Source organism: Aotus nancymaae, unplaced genomic scaffold (genome assembly GCF_030222135.1).
Source record: "Aotus nancymaae isolate 86718 unplaced genomic scaffold, 86718_ANA_hifiasm-v0.15.2.pri h1tg000007l, whole genome shotgun sequence".
NCBI classification, from domain to species: domain Eukaryota; kingdom Metazoa; phylum Chordata; class Mammalia; order Primates; family Aotidae; genus Aotus; species Aotus nancymaae.
The window spans coordinates 38,517,759-38,531,605 of NW_026988418.1; the positions used below are offsets into that span (position 1 = coordinate 38,517,759).

The 13,847-nt window shown below is 33.7% G+C and overlaps 1 protein-coding gene across 4 annotated transcripts in view; it reads right to left on the bottom strand.

The window, feature by feature from the left end:
• SLC44A5 (solute carrier family 44 member 5) overlaps positions 1-13,847 on the bottom strand; it is a 471,551-nt gene that overhangs the window by 338,074 nt on the left and 119,630 nt on the right. The window contains exon 4 of one of the 4 annotated variants that reach the window (XM_064372515.1): positions 1,084-1,165. The exons of the other annotated variants lie outside the window; for them this stretch is intronic. Coding sequence (XP_064228585.1) covers positions 1,084-1,096 — 13 coding nt within the window. The 5' untranslated portion in view covers positions 1,097-1,165. The remainder of the gene's footprint in view (positions 1-1,083; positions 1,166-13,847) is intronic. 4 annotated transcript variants of the gene reach the window in all.

Here is a 13,847-nt window from a genome sequence, read left to right on the forward strand (position 1 = left end):
AAATGTCCTTTAAGTCTGTCATTCTCCAGTTTTCATACTTGAAAAACACGAAGCAATCTGTCAAAGGGCAGCGGCTTTGTACACAGAATTCCCTGCAACATGTTCACAAGATCAGATAAATGCCCCTGTCAGTGACAGTCCATATAGTACAATGTATTTGCAGCCTTGAGGAACATATGTAGATTCAAACATAGTCCTGGTTCCTCTTTTAAGAATCTTGTTAGACAGACCTTTAGATCTTATTTTTAATAACTCTTAATCTTTTTTATATACTCAGCCAAAGATCAAAACTACTGCTTAACTTTAAGCTATGCATTCTGTATTCTCTACTTTAATTTTACTTATGCCACATTTTACTTTTTTTTCATGGCAAGAGATAGATTTTCCTTCACGAAGGAATACAATTTGCCCTTAAGGAAATGGTATTCATTTTCAATAAACATTTGGTAAGTAACTACCTTTTCTAAAGTCAAAGACTAAGTCTGAAGAAGGTAAAAACATGGATAAGACCTAACCTGTGCCTGTGGGGGTCTTAAAATCTAATTATGGAGACACTAATTGAATCAAGGCTAAATTTGAAGTAAAGTCTTACACTCCCTCTCCAAAGAACAATTCCTGACACAGTGTTGCTTCTCTAAGGAGCAAGCTCTAATTTTGTCTCAAAAAGGGGGCTAAACAATAATCATCTAGGATAAACTGTTAAAACTAAAAGATTCTGGTTCTACCAATAACTCTTAGGGAGAAGGGGCAACGCAGGAGAAAGGGAACAGTTTCAGAATCGACATGAGTGTGCCTGAGGATCTGCTTTTACAAACCACATACCCCCAGCTTGCCATGTTCCCAAGAATCACTTCTATAGGGAGTCCAGGTGTAGAAAAGAAGATGTCATGCATCTCAGGAATCTGAAGATAGAAAAGGCTGAGAACCACAAGGTCTAACATGCTGTAGTTTTTGAGGTGCCATTTCCAATGACAACATAGTATATATTCATTTTTCTATTTGTCCTTATTTAACATTAAGCAAAGAAGAATGTTTGACACAAAAGTCCAGATGAAGAGGGATTTAATTCAAGTAGGTGATTACCTGTGCCGCTCATTGAGATAAAAGGCTGTCTCTTCAGAAGTAGGCCTGAATCACTGCAAAGTTGAGTTTCTTAGAAAAGAGTCTATGATAAAAACAAGTATGAAGACGGTTATCTAAAGCAAATTATTTTTATTCATTAACAACTAACCTTTTGGGAATACTATCATAACTTACTATAATTTACCCTCCCTAAAAACTCAGAGAATTAGCCTAATTCTCTTTTCCGCATAAAATACTGCAGATATTTTCTCTCTTTGGAGAAGCAGCCTTTCTCCTCTTTTTACTGAAATGAAATTCTTAGTGCCACAGCTTCCTATTTCAGTTCTTATATTTATCCTTTATCTGCTTTCGAACTTCACATTCCACCTGTAAAATGCATCCCTAACCAGATGATATTCTAGCTTATCCTCCATTCACATGCCCCATTCAGCATTTACATTTATGTTTCATGTTTTGCAGCCACACTGATTACCAAATTGTGGTGGATGACATTTTTGTTTTGAGTTTAGCATTTTGTTTCTGTTTTAATTTTAGGGGGAAAGTATTTTAAAATGATTATATGGCATATAACTCTATAAAAATTTAAGGTACAGAAAAGCATCATCTAAATGAAGGGGAAAAGCTACTCAATTTTACCACATAGAAACCACTGCTAAAATTTCGGTATTTTTCTTGCAATATTTTTTCTATGTATGTTTTTTAACTTTTCATTTTGAAATAATTTCATACTTACAGAAAAGCTGCAGAAATAGTACAGAGTTACCATGTACTCTTCACCCAGTTTATACCATTAATATATTAATGACTTCCATAACGATAGTGTACTTATCTAGACCTTCTATGTATATTTTGACAAGGTTGAAATTATATTTTTTTCATTGCTTTTTTGTATTTGACAGCAAAAGCATTTATATTAAGTTTTTCAAAATATTTTAATGTCCAAGTAATGTCACACTACATAAATGCATATTTTAATTAATTATTTCCATACTGTTGGATATTGAGATTGTTTGTGATTTTTTATTATTAAAAACATGTTATAATTTTTTTAAGTATTTACTAGTTTATGGGTCAAAGAGTGGTCTCTCATTTTTAATGGCTTTTTGTATTTGTTATTGAAGGGGAACATTTTGAATGCTTATGGTTTTTATTTCATCTTTTGTAAACTGTTTATTCAGGTCCTTTTCCATGTACTAATTGGTGTCTGAATGTATTACTTACAAACTTATGTAGAGCTTACATATTTAAGATTAAGCTTTTGACTCAAAGATTACAAAGTGTTTTGTTGATATTTGCCATTTGATCATTTTATTTTGATAATCCAAAATAATTTTCCTGACTGAAAACAACATATCTCTTTTATAGTTTTAATTTGTAATTAAATAACATTTTTATAAAGTAAAACTTCCTTCCATTCTTCAACTCAGTATTTCTCAAACTGCGATATGTCAGCCACTAGTCATCTGAACATGTGACTCTTGGGAATTATGGGAATTTCTTTCCCTGAAAAAGAGTCCATGTATTATTCGAGTTTGACAATAACTGCAATAGGTACAAAGGTCAAAGGAGGAATTCTATGTATAATAAGATGCCATGTATACACAATAAAAACAGTTTATCAAAGGATCAGTTAGTATTGGGTGTTTTCTAGTGTTATTTTGTACTACTTTAATGTCTTATAAATATTCATAACTTAACTGACAACTAATTTCTTTTTTGTTGCTACAAACTAAAAATCAAAAAGCTGTATTTCGCTTCTTCTACAATACTAAATTGCTTAAAAGTCCCAAGGCACCCATAGCTCTTATGCCAACTGTCTCTGCTCCCTTCGCCCGGAGTACTCTCTCAATCCATTTCTCTACCCTAATCAAGTAGAAAACTCTTGGGCCTCATTGTCATTCCACTCCATCAAACCATCCTGCAAAATTGTCTTAATTGTTAAATTCTCTGCTAACTTTTTCTCCATGTTTACTTTCACTGCTGCATTATCCTGGCATTTTGTTATGTAGCTGTTGCCCCTCACAAGTGTTAGAGACTCTTCTCTGTATTAAATTCTCATCACTGTAGCTCCAGTGGGGCTAGAAAATTTCCTTTATATATATACATGTGTGTGTATATATATATATGTATATATATATATACACACATATATACATATATATACACATATATACATATATACACACATATATACATATATACATATATATACACATATATACATATATGTGTATATATATACGTATATATATATAAAATAAAAAATTTCATATATATATATAAATTTTTGAGCCCCAGTGGAGAAAATTGTCTATATATATATATATATATATATATATAATTGGAACCTAATTAATGTTTATGAAATGAATTATCCATATTAGGTAGTAATCACCTGGGAGAGTCTAAGAAACCCAACCTTGTTTTCTAAATTTTACTGACAAATAATACTGCAAGTTCATCTTCCAACTCTGCAGTCAGTTGTCTCATGGGATACAAGCTTCATTTTGGCAATGGCAAATGTTTTCTATGCTGTGATGAGTGACTCAAGCCAAAGATAATATCTTTGCTCAGGCAGGTGATTAATAATCACCCTTTTTAAAAACTTTTTATGTTGAAATAACTTCAAACTTACAGAAGAGGTGGAAGATGCTGTGGTTTGCAAACTTTCCCCTCTCAAACTTACAGTGAAATGTAATTGCCATTGCAACAATGTTAAGAGTTGGGATCTTTAAGAGGTGAGTAGGCCACGAGGACTCTGCTCTTATGAATGAACTAATGCTGTAATCAAGAAAGTCAGTGTCTTATAAAAGGATGAGTTTAGCCCTATTTGTTGCTTACTTTCTCCCCTCTCTTTGCCCTTCCACCATGTGATGCCTTCTGCCATTATGATACAGCAAGAAGATCCTCACCAAATGCAGCTTCTGTATCTTAGACTTCCCAACCTTCAGAACTATGATCCATTATGTTTCTACTTATTATAAATTAACCAGTCTGTGGTATTCTGCTATAGCAGCACAAAACAGACTAAGACAGAAGACTGAAACAAAGAACTGTTGTATACTCTTTAGCCATATTCCCCAATTGCTATCATTTTGCCATTTTTGATTTTCTGTGCATGTGTATGCACACACACACATTCACACACACAACAAAATATTTATGCTGAACCATTTAAGAGTTACTTCAGAATTATGTCCCTTTGTCCTTAAATACTTCAGTGTTCATTTCCTGAGAAAGAATGTCCTCAGACATAACCGCAGTACATTTATTAAATCTAGGAATTTAATATTTATACAATCCTCTTATCTAATATACAGCCTATATTCATTTTCTTCTAATTGTCCCAATGATGTCCTTTACAGAATTTTTTTCTCTGATCCACATTCAAGATCACACATTACATTTAGCTGGCATGTCTGTTAGTCTCCTTCATCTGGGACACTACACATTTTGTTTTTCATGACATTGAAATCATTCAGAAGTACCAAGGGATTGTTTTAAAGAATGTCCCTTTGGTTCTGTCTGATGTTTCCACTTGATTAGATTCAGATTATGCTTTTTATCAGAAATATAAACAATGTTGTACATTTCTTAGTAAAACATGTCAGGAATCACATCTCAATTTATTTCATCATTGGTGATGTTAACTTTGACTACTCAGTAAGGTGACATTGGTCAGGCTTCTCCACTTTTCATTTTGTAATTAATAAGTAAACTCTGAGGAAATACTTTGATAATATGTAATTATCCTATTCCTCTTCAAACTTAAAAAATTTTGCACCAAAATAAACTCATACCAACTTGTTATTAAATGTCTGAAGAGGATCTAGTTTGATACACTAAGATATCAGTTTGAAAAGACCCCCTATCAGAGCAACATGAATTCTATTAAAATTGAAGCAAGAGCAAATATTAAATTCATGATAAAGTTTGGATAAAAGAACAATGAGATCATTCATGTTTTATGAAAAGTTTAAAGGGCAAATGGCCCAAAGAAATCAGCAGTTTACAAATGGATAACTCATTTTAAAAGTTAATTCATTTTAAGAAGGGACAAGACCATACTGAAAATGAAGCCTATTGCAACAGACTATCCACAACAATTTGCAAGGAAAAAAATTCAACTTTACTATGTCCTAATTGAAGAAGACCAAGGATTAGCAGCACAAACAATAGCCAAAACCATAGACATCTGCACTGGTTCAGCTTACACAATTCTGACTGAAAAATTATAGATGAGCAAACTTTCCACTCAATGGGTGCCAAACCATTGCACCCAGAGCAGCCACAGAAAAGAGCAGAGGTCAATGGAAATTTTAAACAAGTGGGTTCCAGATCCTGAAGCATTTCTTCAAAGAATTGTAACAGGAGATGAAACTTAGCTATGATCCTGAAGACAAAGCACAATCAAAGTAAGGGCTACCAAGAGATGGAAGTGGTCCAGTCAAAGCAGAAGTGTACTAGTCAAGAGAAAAGGTCATGGCAACAATTTTTGGGGATGCTCAAGGCATTTTGCCTGTTGACTTTTTGTTGGACCAAAGAACAACAACATCTACTTATTATGAGAATGTTTTTGAGAAAGCCAGCCAAAACTTTGGCAAAAAAATAAAAATAAATAAATAAATAAACACCCAGGTAAGCTTCCATAGTCTTTCTCCACTGTAACAATGCACCTGCTCATTCCTCGTAAGAAACAAGGGCAATTTTGCAAGAGTTTCAATGGGAAGTCATTGGGCATCCACCTTATAGTCCTGATTTGACACATTCTAACTTCTTTTTGTTTCCTGGTCTTAAACAATCTGTAAAAGACACCAATTTTTCTTCAGTTAATAGTCTAACATAAAACTGCCTTGACTGAATTAAATTCCCAGAACCCCCAATTTTTTAGAGATGGACAAAATGGCTAGTATCGCCACAAGTGTCTTGAATTTGATGGAGCTTATGTTTAAAAAATAACTTTATATTTTTATTTTAATATTTTATTTCTATTTTCCAATTACAAATTTATTTTCATAAAATCCAGATCCTGCACAATATTTTTCCATGAACTTTTTGAAGTCCTCTCACATCTCTAGTTTCAGACAAAGTCTCATTTTTATTATGTTTCACTACACAGTGGAGATTAAGGAGGACTTAGTCTAATCTTTTAATTTACAGACCAGTTTCCTTCCATTCAACTAGTTCAATTCTGTGTTCAGACAAGAATCAAAATAAAATCCTCAGAAAATGGATCGATCTAATAGCTTTAGTGAAAAAATACTTTAGATATTAACTTTATGAAATGTAATGATCTTTTGACTTTATGAAATTTAATGATCTTTTAAAATATGCTTACCATTAAGCAACCACTATACTAAATAATAATTTAGGCAATTTTGCTACTAAATATTACTAAAATTATTTATTTCTGAAGCTTTGTTTCTAGACAGCAGATTAAAAGCTATTGGTCCCAAATATGTGGTTTTCTTGGCATTTCCCAAGAAATACCATTTTCTGTAAAAGAGGCTAAAAAGGACTCAAAGATTAAGCATAACACACCTTGCATCTGTGAAGACTGTTTACTAATGAAATCATCAAGAAACAGCCAACATCAATTGTTTAAAATGAAAATTTGAAACTTGGAAACTTTCATAGAAAGGACCTTGGTCATCATATTCGGCCCAAACCTCCCACTTTGTAGATGAAGAAATTAAGACAAAGAGACATGACATAATTTGACCACAGCCAATTCATGTCAAAGTAAATAAGGATGAAATGTTAATTAAAAGACAAACAGAATGTTGATGATCTGAAGAGCCTAACTCCATTAGTGTTTCTATAACACAATTTAGGGTTTGTCAAGTCCAGTCTAGTTTCCCATGTCTTCCATCCTTTCTCTCCCAAAAACTGTGACTACAATCCCAGTCCCAGTCACGTTTCTGGAAACAATCCTCATTGTAGACAGATGAGATTTAAGGAAATATAGTCAACATCTCCAGAATTGATATCAAATTAAACATGTTCTTTTTTTTCTAAGCTCTGATTTTATTTGCAGAGGTTTTGCTTTAACTCCTTGACCAAATTCCCTTCTTGAATACAGTTTGGTAACTAGACCCTGAGATTGGCCTTGTTCCCTATTCTTGAGTTCCAGTCTTAGATACCGGCCTAGTAATATACTAACACTGTGACTGTACATTTTTCTTGCCAAGCTCTGCTTCTTCCTACAGAGAGAAAAGTTAACCACAAATCCCAGACCAATTGGCCTGCTCTATCATTTAACGATGCAGCTGCCTAGATCTTTAAATATTCATAAAACTAAAAATTCTCCACTGCCCCACTCTTCTTTCTTCTTAGGATACCTCTATCACTATATATTGGATTACTCTTATTTTCAATACCTGTGACCTTTCTCATTTTATTCATTTAGTCAACAAACATTTATGGAGTGCCTCTTGTACGTCAAGTACTGTGCTAAGCATGGTGCAGATAGTAGGGATGAAAAAAAGTTATACTTTAATTCCTGACTTTTACAGATTTACAGTCTTGTGACAGCAACAGATTGTAAATAGTTCACACAGACAAAACCACGTGCTTACAAGGTAAGAAAAGTACTAGAAAGGAAACACAGAATTACAGTCAGGGAAAACTTTTCTAGGAAAGTAACATTATGTCTGGATATTTGAAGGATAAAAATGAACTAGCTTTCAAAGCACTGGAAAAACTATTTCAGACCAGGAACCAGCAGATGTGAACATCCTGTAAAGACCAGGGAAGTTGGGGAAACTAAACAGAGACCAGTACAGCTGGAATATATTGAGGGGAGAGGAAAGCTGCTCAAGTGAGAAAAGAGAAGCAGATTATACAAACCATTGTGGGTCATGGGAAAACGTTTTAATTGCATTATAATTGTAATGAGAAGTCATGTTTTTAAGTGAAGAAAAAACATGGTTTTCATTTTTAAAAGATTATTCTGCTGAGTTGAAAACAGGCATTCAAATAAAGACATGTCCACAAATGTTCATAGCATCATTTTTCATAATAACCAAAAAGTGGAAATAACCCTAATGTCTATCAACTGATGAAGGGATAAACAAAATGCAAAATAACCATATAATGAAATATTATTTGGCCATAAAAAGGAATGAAGTACATGCTATATCATGGATTAACCTTGAAAACATGCTAAGTGAAAGAAGCCAGACACAAAAGGCCAGAAATATATGATTCCATTTAAATGAAATGTCCAGAATAGGCCAATTCATAGAGAGAAATAGATTAGTAGCTTCCAGGGCCTAGGAAATGGGCATGGGGTGTGATTTCTTAATGGATGAGAGTTTCTTTTGAGGGTGATGAAGATGTCCTGCAATTAGATACCAGTGATACTCGCAAAACATTATGAATGTACTAAAAGCCACTTCATTGTACATTTCTAAAATACTAAACATGATAAATTTTACATTATGAAAATTTTACCTTAAAAAAAAGATCATTCTTTGAACAATAGACTACTTTGTAAGAGAGAGGGGTTAGCTGCTGAGGCAGTAATCCCCATACATGGACAAGAGCAGTGACAGCAGAGACCAAGGAATGGGGAAGATCCACTGTGTATCTTGGAAGTAAATTTCACAGGATTTGATAATGTAAATAACTGAGTTGGGGAGAAGGAAGCAGAGAGGAAGGCAGACATCCAGCATTACTCGGAAGCTTCTAACTGAAAGAAGAACATGCTTCAAGAGGAAATGAAGGGCTCAGCTTTGGACTCAACTTTGAGATGCCCATGATCCAGGCTAGGGTACCCTAGGCTAAGACACTTCCATGTTTTAGCATATTACTTTAATTTTCTAAACTACACTTTTCTCATCTACAAAATAGAAATATTAGTGGTGTCTATCTAATAGATAGTTGTTGTTAGAAAGAAGTTAGGTAATTGATGTAAGGTTCTTAGCACAGTTCTTAACACACAGTAGACCTTTAGTCACTATTAGAGATTATTATTGTTGTTACAATCTTTGTTCTAATTACTATACTTATTCCATAAGCTGATTCTCTGTTCCTCTTTCCAGCTTCTGCAGATGCTTAGCCCACCCAAGAGGGTTGGTTTTGAACAAAGTTTCAAGCCCTCCCAATTTGCTCCATGTAACTGCAGCTAATGAGTCCATAACCAGTCAGAATCTCAGATATATTAACAGAGAGGGACCTGTCTGGCTGAAAATAACATTCAGATTTCTTAGCCAGGCAAGTATATGCCTATGGTAGAGGAATATACTTGGCGCATTGAGCTCCAATAACCACATGACAGTTTTCCTTTTAAAAGCATCCAACTCACTTTCTTCTAATTTTATACTTTCTTGGGATCCTCCTATCCTTAATTTTATTTCCCCAAACTTTCTCTCCCACAGGGAATAAAATGTGCTGACAAGCTGACAGGAGTATTCCAGTCTATTTGTAGTTAATTTCCTTATAGAGACTTGTAAATTGATGTTTTGGTTTATAATCAGACTCTTATAAGTTTGGTCAGAAGTGATCAATTTGCCTGGGTCTGCTAACCTCTGGATGACCACATAATAACCCAGTTTCTGAACCTGAAAGCTGTGTATCAGAACCTGGGCAATGACAATCCACTAAGAAATGACACATACTCTGTAACACCAGGCTAGAAACAGCCACTCAGACTTCACACTACAATATTGTACAGAGTTGTGAATATTAAGTGAGTTAATGTATATTAAAGTGCCTGGCACATGTTAGACTCTCAGTAAACATTAGTTTATTTTTTATTTTCTAAACCATATGCAACTCACAAGGGAAAAATAATCCAAGTTTGAAAGATTTCAGATGAACTGAAATGATTCTACATTTTTTTGCGCTCCATCTCAGTCAATCTCTAATTTTTTTTTTTCTCCGAAGAGTTTCCTTTTTAGTGTTTTCTTGTTTGGCAGCTGCCTTTTGCAATTGGCTGTCTCCATAGTTCATCACTTAGTAATGCTTAAAGAAAGCATTAGTGCAAATGAAAATGATATCTGAAAATAATCATATATATTCTGAGGAATAATTAGCTCACAAACTCTGTGATCTTGGGCAAACCACTCGACCTTGCTACATGTCTGTGTCTCATTAGTCAGCAACCATGCCTCACCAGCCCATCCTATGTCTCTTAGTGTCCCTTCCATCTCTAATAGCTATAAATTATATTCACTACTGAATCCTCAGCACTTAGCACCCCATAGGTGCTATTGACATATATGTCGAATGATTGTATTTTAAGTCTATGTTTGGTCCATAAAACTCATAAATAAGCCAAGTTTTTACAATGAAGAAAATGGAAATCAGTCACTAACTTGCTTTACACAAAAGTTTAAAGTTCTAAGCTTTAAAAAATGTGACTGGCAAAAAAAAAAATCATTGGCTAAAAGTTGAGAACAGACTCTCATATAGGCTTTCTATATGCCAACCTCAACATCATTATAAAGGGTGAATGAATGAATGCATTTATTAATTGATCAAAACTTGTTGAGTTTTTTAAAGCATAAATTTTATGGCTTTTTTTTTTTAATTTGGGACTTTTTTCACACCTCCGAATGCCCAGAAAGCAGTGTTCACAAGAACTAATTTAACAAATCTATCCTTTTAGAATTTCTGTTGCTTTAAAGAAATGATGAAATCCTTCAACATTGATTATAATCACAGTACCTAGGAGAAGGTCTTTTAATTTTGGTGGCATATTTACTTTCTAGAAACTATCTTTAGCTTTTTAGCTCACCTAATTCACATTTGTGACTATAAAACAATTATAAATGATAACTTTTGCATGCCTTTCACCTTTGTTAATAAACAGTTTAAATAATATGGGAGATTTTTAAAATTTCATTTTAATATATCACTGCTGGCATTTAACAGAAACCAGGACACCAGTTCAAAAATCATATACCAAGTCAAGCATGGAAAACGAGTTTGCAGAAAAAGTTGTGTTGTCTTTTCTAATAAACCTCACGTTTTCTAAAAGGGAAGCAAACTATTTTTTCTGATTTCTTATTTTGTTTTTCATTTACTCATAATCACTACAGCATAAATAAAATTATTTATATTTTCAGAACTATAGCTTCCCTCAGTTCAATTAGTTCAGTTTCACAAGTATTAGTGACTACCTAATGGGAGCCAGCCACTATGCTAGGTTCTAAGGAGTACCAAGGTAATAAGACATATTTTCTAACTCTCATGAAGTTCACATATTAGTAAATGTTTTTCATTGTTTTTTCAATATCTCAGCTGCCACAGATAATTTTACTTTTACCAGTTTTATATTTTGAGGTTTAACATAAGATATTACTGCCTCAATATGTTTGAAAAATTACTGGTCTGAGGGAAGCTAGAAAATTTTAAATAATTATAATACATCATCATACAAGTAATAATAAAAGTATTGTCTTAGCCTGGGTTCCCCAGAATACAAAGCCTAAGACACAAAAATGTAACTTAGGGTCCAGAGCTAAGGAATGGTGAGAAGTGAGGAAAGAAAGGTATGTCAAGAAAAGATTCCATGTTGAGTTGACTGGTCATCCATACAGAGGGCTGGATATTAAGTATTATAGAAGACCTTAATAATCTCTTAGGGAAATAAAGTATGTAGCATTTATTCATTACTATTGTCCCTTATTGATCAAGGGTGGTTCCTCAATAAATTAACTCCTCATCATCTCTAGGTTGCACATACATGAATACTGAGCAAAATCTCAGGGATGTCTTATGCTGCTTCACCACCAATAAGGAATCCTTGTGGAGTGGGAGGAGGAGGAGGAGCAAGAGGTAAATTGCACCAGCTTGAAGCAGGGCACTGTCAGGTTGTTCTGTCATGAAATTGGGCGGCACCTTCATAGAAATGGTCACCACAGCCACAGCTGGTATAAGAGTTGAGGCCAACAAAGGCATTTGATAAAAGCATATGTAAAACACAAAAGTAGAACTGAATAGAGAATGATTTACTCTATCTGGAAATAAAGGGTTCCAAAATTTCACAAACAATTTCTCAGAAAAATTCTTAAAAGTAATTGAAATATCAGGCCAGGCACAGTGGCTCATGCCTGTAATCCCAGTGCTTTGGGAGGCCAAGGCAGGAGAATCATTTGAGTTCAGGAGTTCAAGACTAGTCTGATCAACATGGTAAAACCCTGTCTCTACTAAAAATAACAAAAAGTAGCTAGGCATGGTGGCATGTGCCTGTAGTCCCAGCTACTTGGGAGGCTGAGGCATGAGAATCGCTTGAACCTGGAAAACAGAGTTTGCAGTGAGCTGAGGTCACATCATTCATTGCACTGCAGCCTGGGCAACAGAATGATACTCTGTCAAAAAAAAAAAAAGTAATTGAAGTATCAGATGGCAAAAGGGGACTGGTAGTCTAGACAGAAGGAACAATGTGTATGACACAGAAGTTTGAAACAACAAGATATATTTGAAGAAATGAAAGAAAATTAGTACCTGTATTCCTGGAGTTGAAGAGATAGTAGATGTGGTTAGAGATGTGAACAAAGCCCAAAACATAATGGATTTAACAAGCCATGTTAGGAGTTTAAATTTAGTACCAGAAAAAATGGACAGTCATTTGAGTGGTTTTAAATATATATATATATATAAACTTAGGGCAGGGTATAAATATAATTATGCTAAGAATTATACTAATGAATATTATTATGGAAGTAGGAAATAAAAAAAAAAAAGATATTGCCTTTAAATAGATTCAGCTATGTTAAGGATACATATTATAAGCCCTAGAGTAAATACAAAAATATAATAATAAAAGGTATATGTAAGAAGCCAATAAAGAAAATAAAATGGAACACACACACACACACACACACACACACACACACACACACAAATTCAACCAGCTCATAAGAAGGCAGAAAAAAAGAAATAGAGAAAAAATAAAAAGACAGAATGAAAACCAATAAAAAGACAGTACACTTAATGCCAACATTTCAACAATTACAGTAAACATAAAGGGACTAAACACTCCAATTAAAAGGACAAATAAATGCAACATGGTTGAACGTCACAGATATTTTGCCATGTGAAAGAAATTGGACATAAACAAGTACATACTAAATAATTTTAATTTATATAAAAGTTTAAATCAGACAAAACCATTTTATATTGATAGAAATCAGATCAGTGGTTGTCTGGACAACTCATTAGTGCAAGATACTGACTTCAAAAATGTAAGAGTTAACTTTTTAGGGAGATGAAAATGTTCTATATCTTAATTGGTTTCATGGCTATACAAATACATACGTTTCTCAAAGTCATTGACCTGTACACTTAGAATATGTAGGTGTTACTGTATATAATTTATACCTAAACAAAATTGACTAGGAAAAAAAAAAAGCAAACAAACATCTCTCAAGTTTCTGACTTGAATGAATAAGTGGTGATGATGGAAAGAGTAAAGGAGAAGCAGAATGTTTTGGCCTCACATTACAGGTTTGTTTAAATGGAGTGCCAGTTCAAAGCCATGCCATTATGCTAAGGGCTGGAAGAGCAAGGATACATAAGTCATAGTTCACCAATTTGAAGCGTAGTCATAAAGTCTAATGCAGAATATATGAAAACAATTTTGTTTACTACACAATGGGAAATGTTCCACTAGAGTTACGGACAAAGTGCTGTGGAAGAGAGATGCTTTATGCAATAAAATATTTAAAGTTCTCCATCATTAGGTAAAAAAAAATATGATATCAGCATAGTAGAATGTTATTCAGCAATTTAAAAAAGCAAAGTATTAAACATGC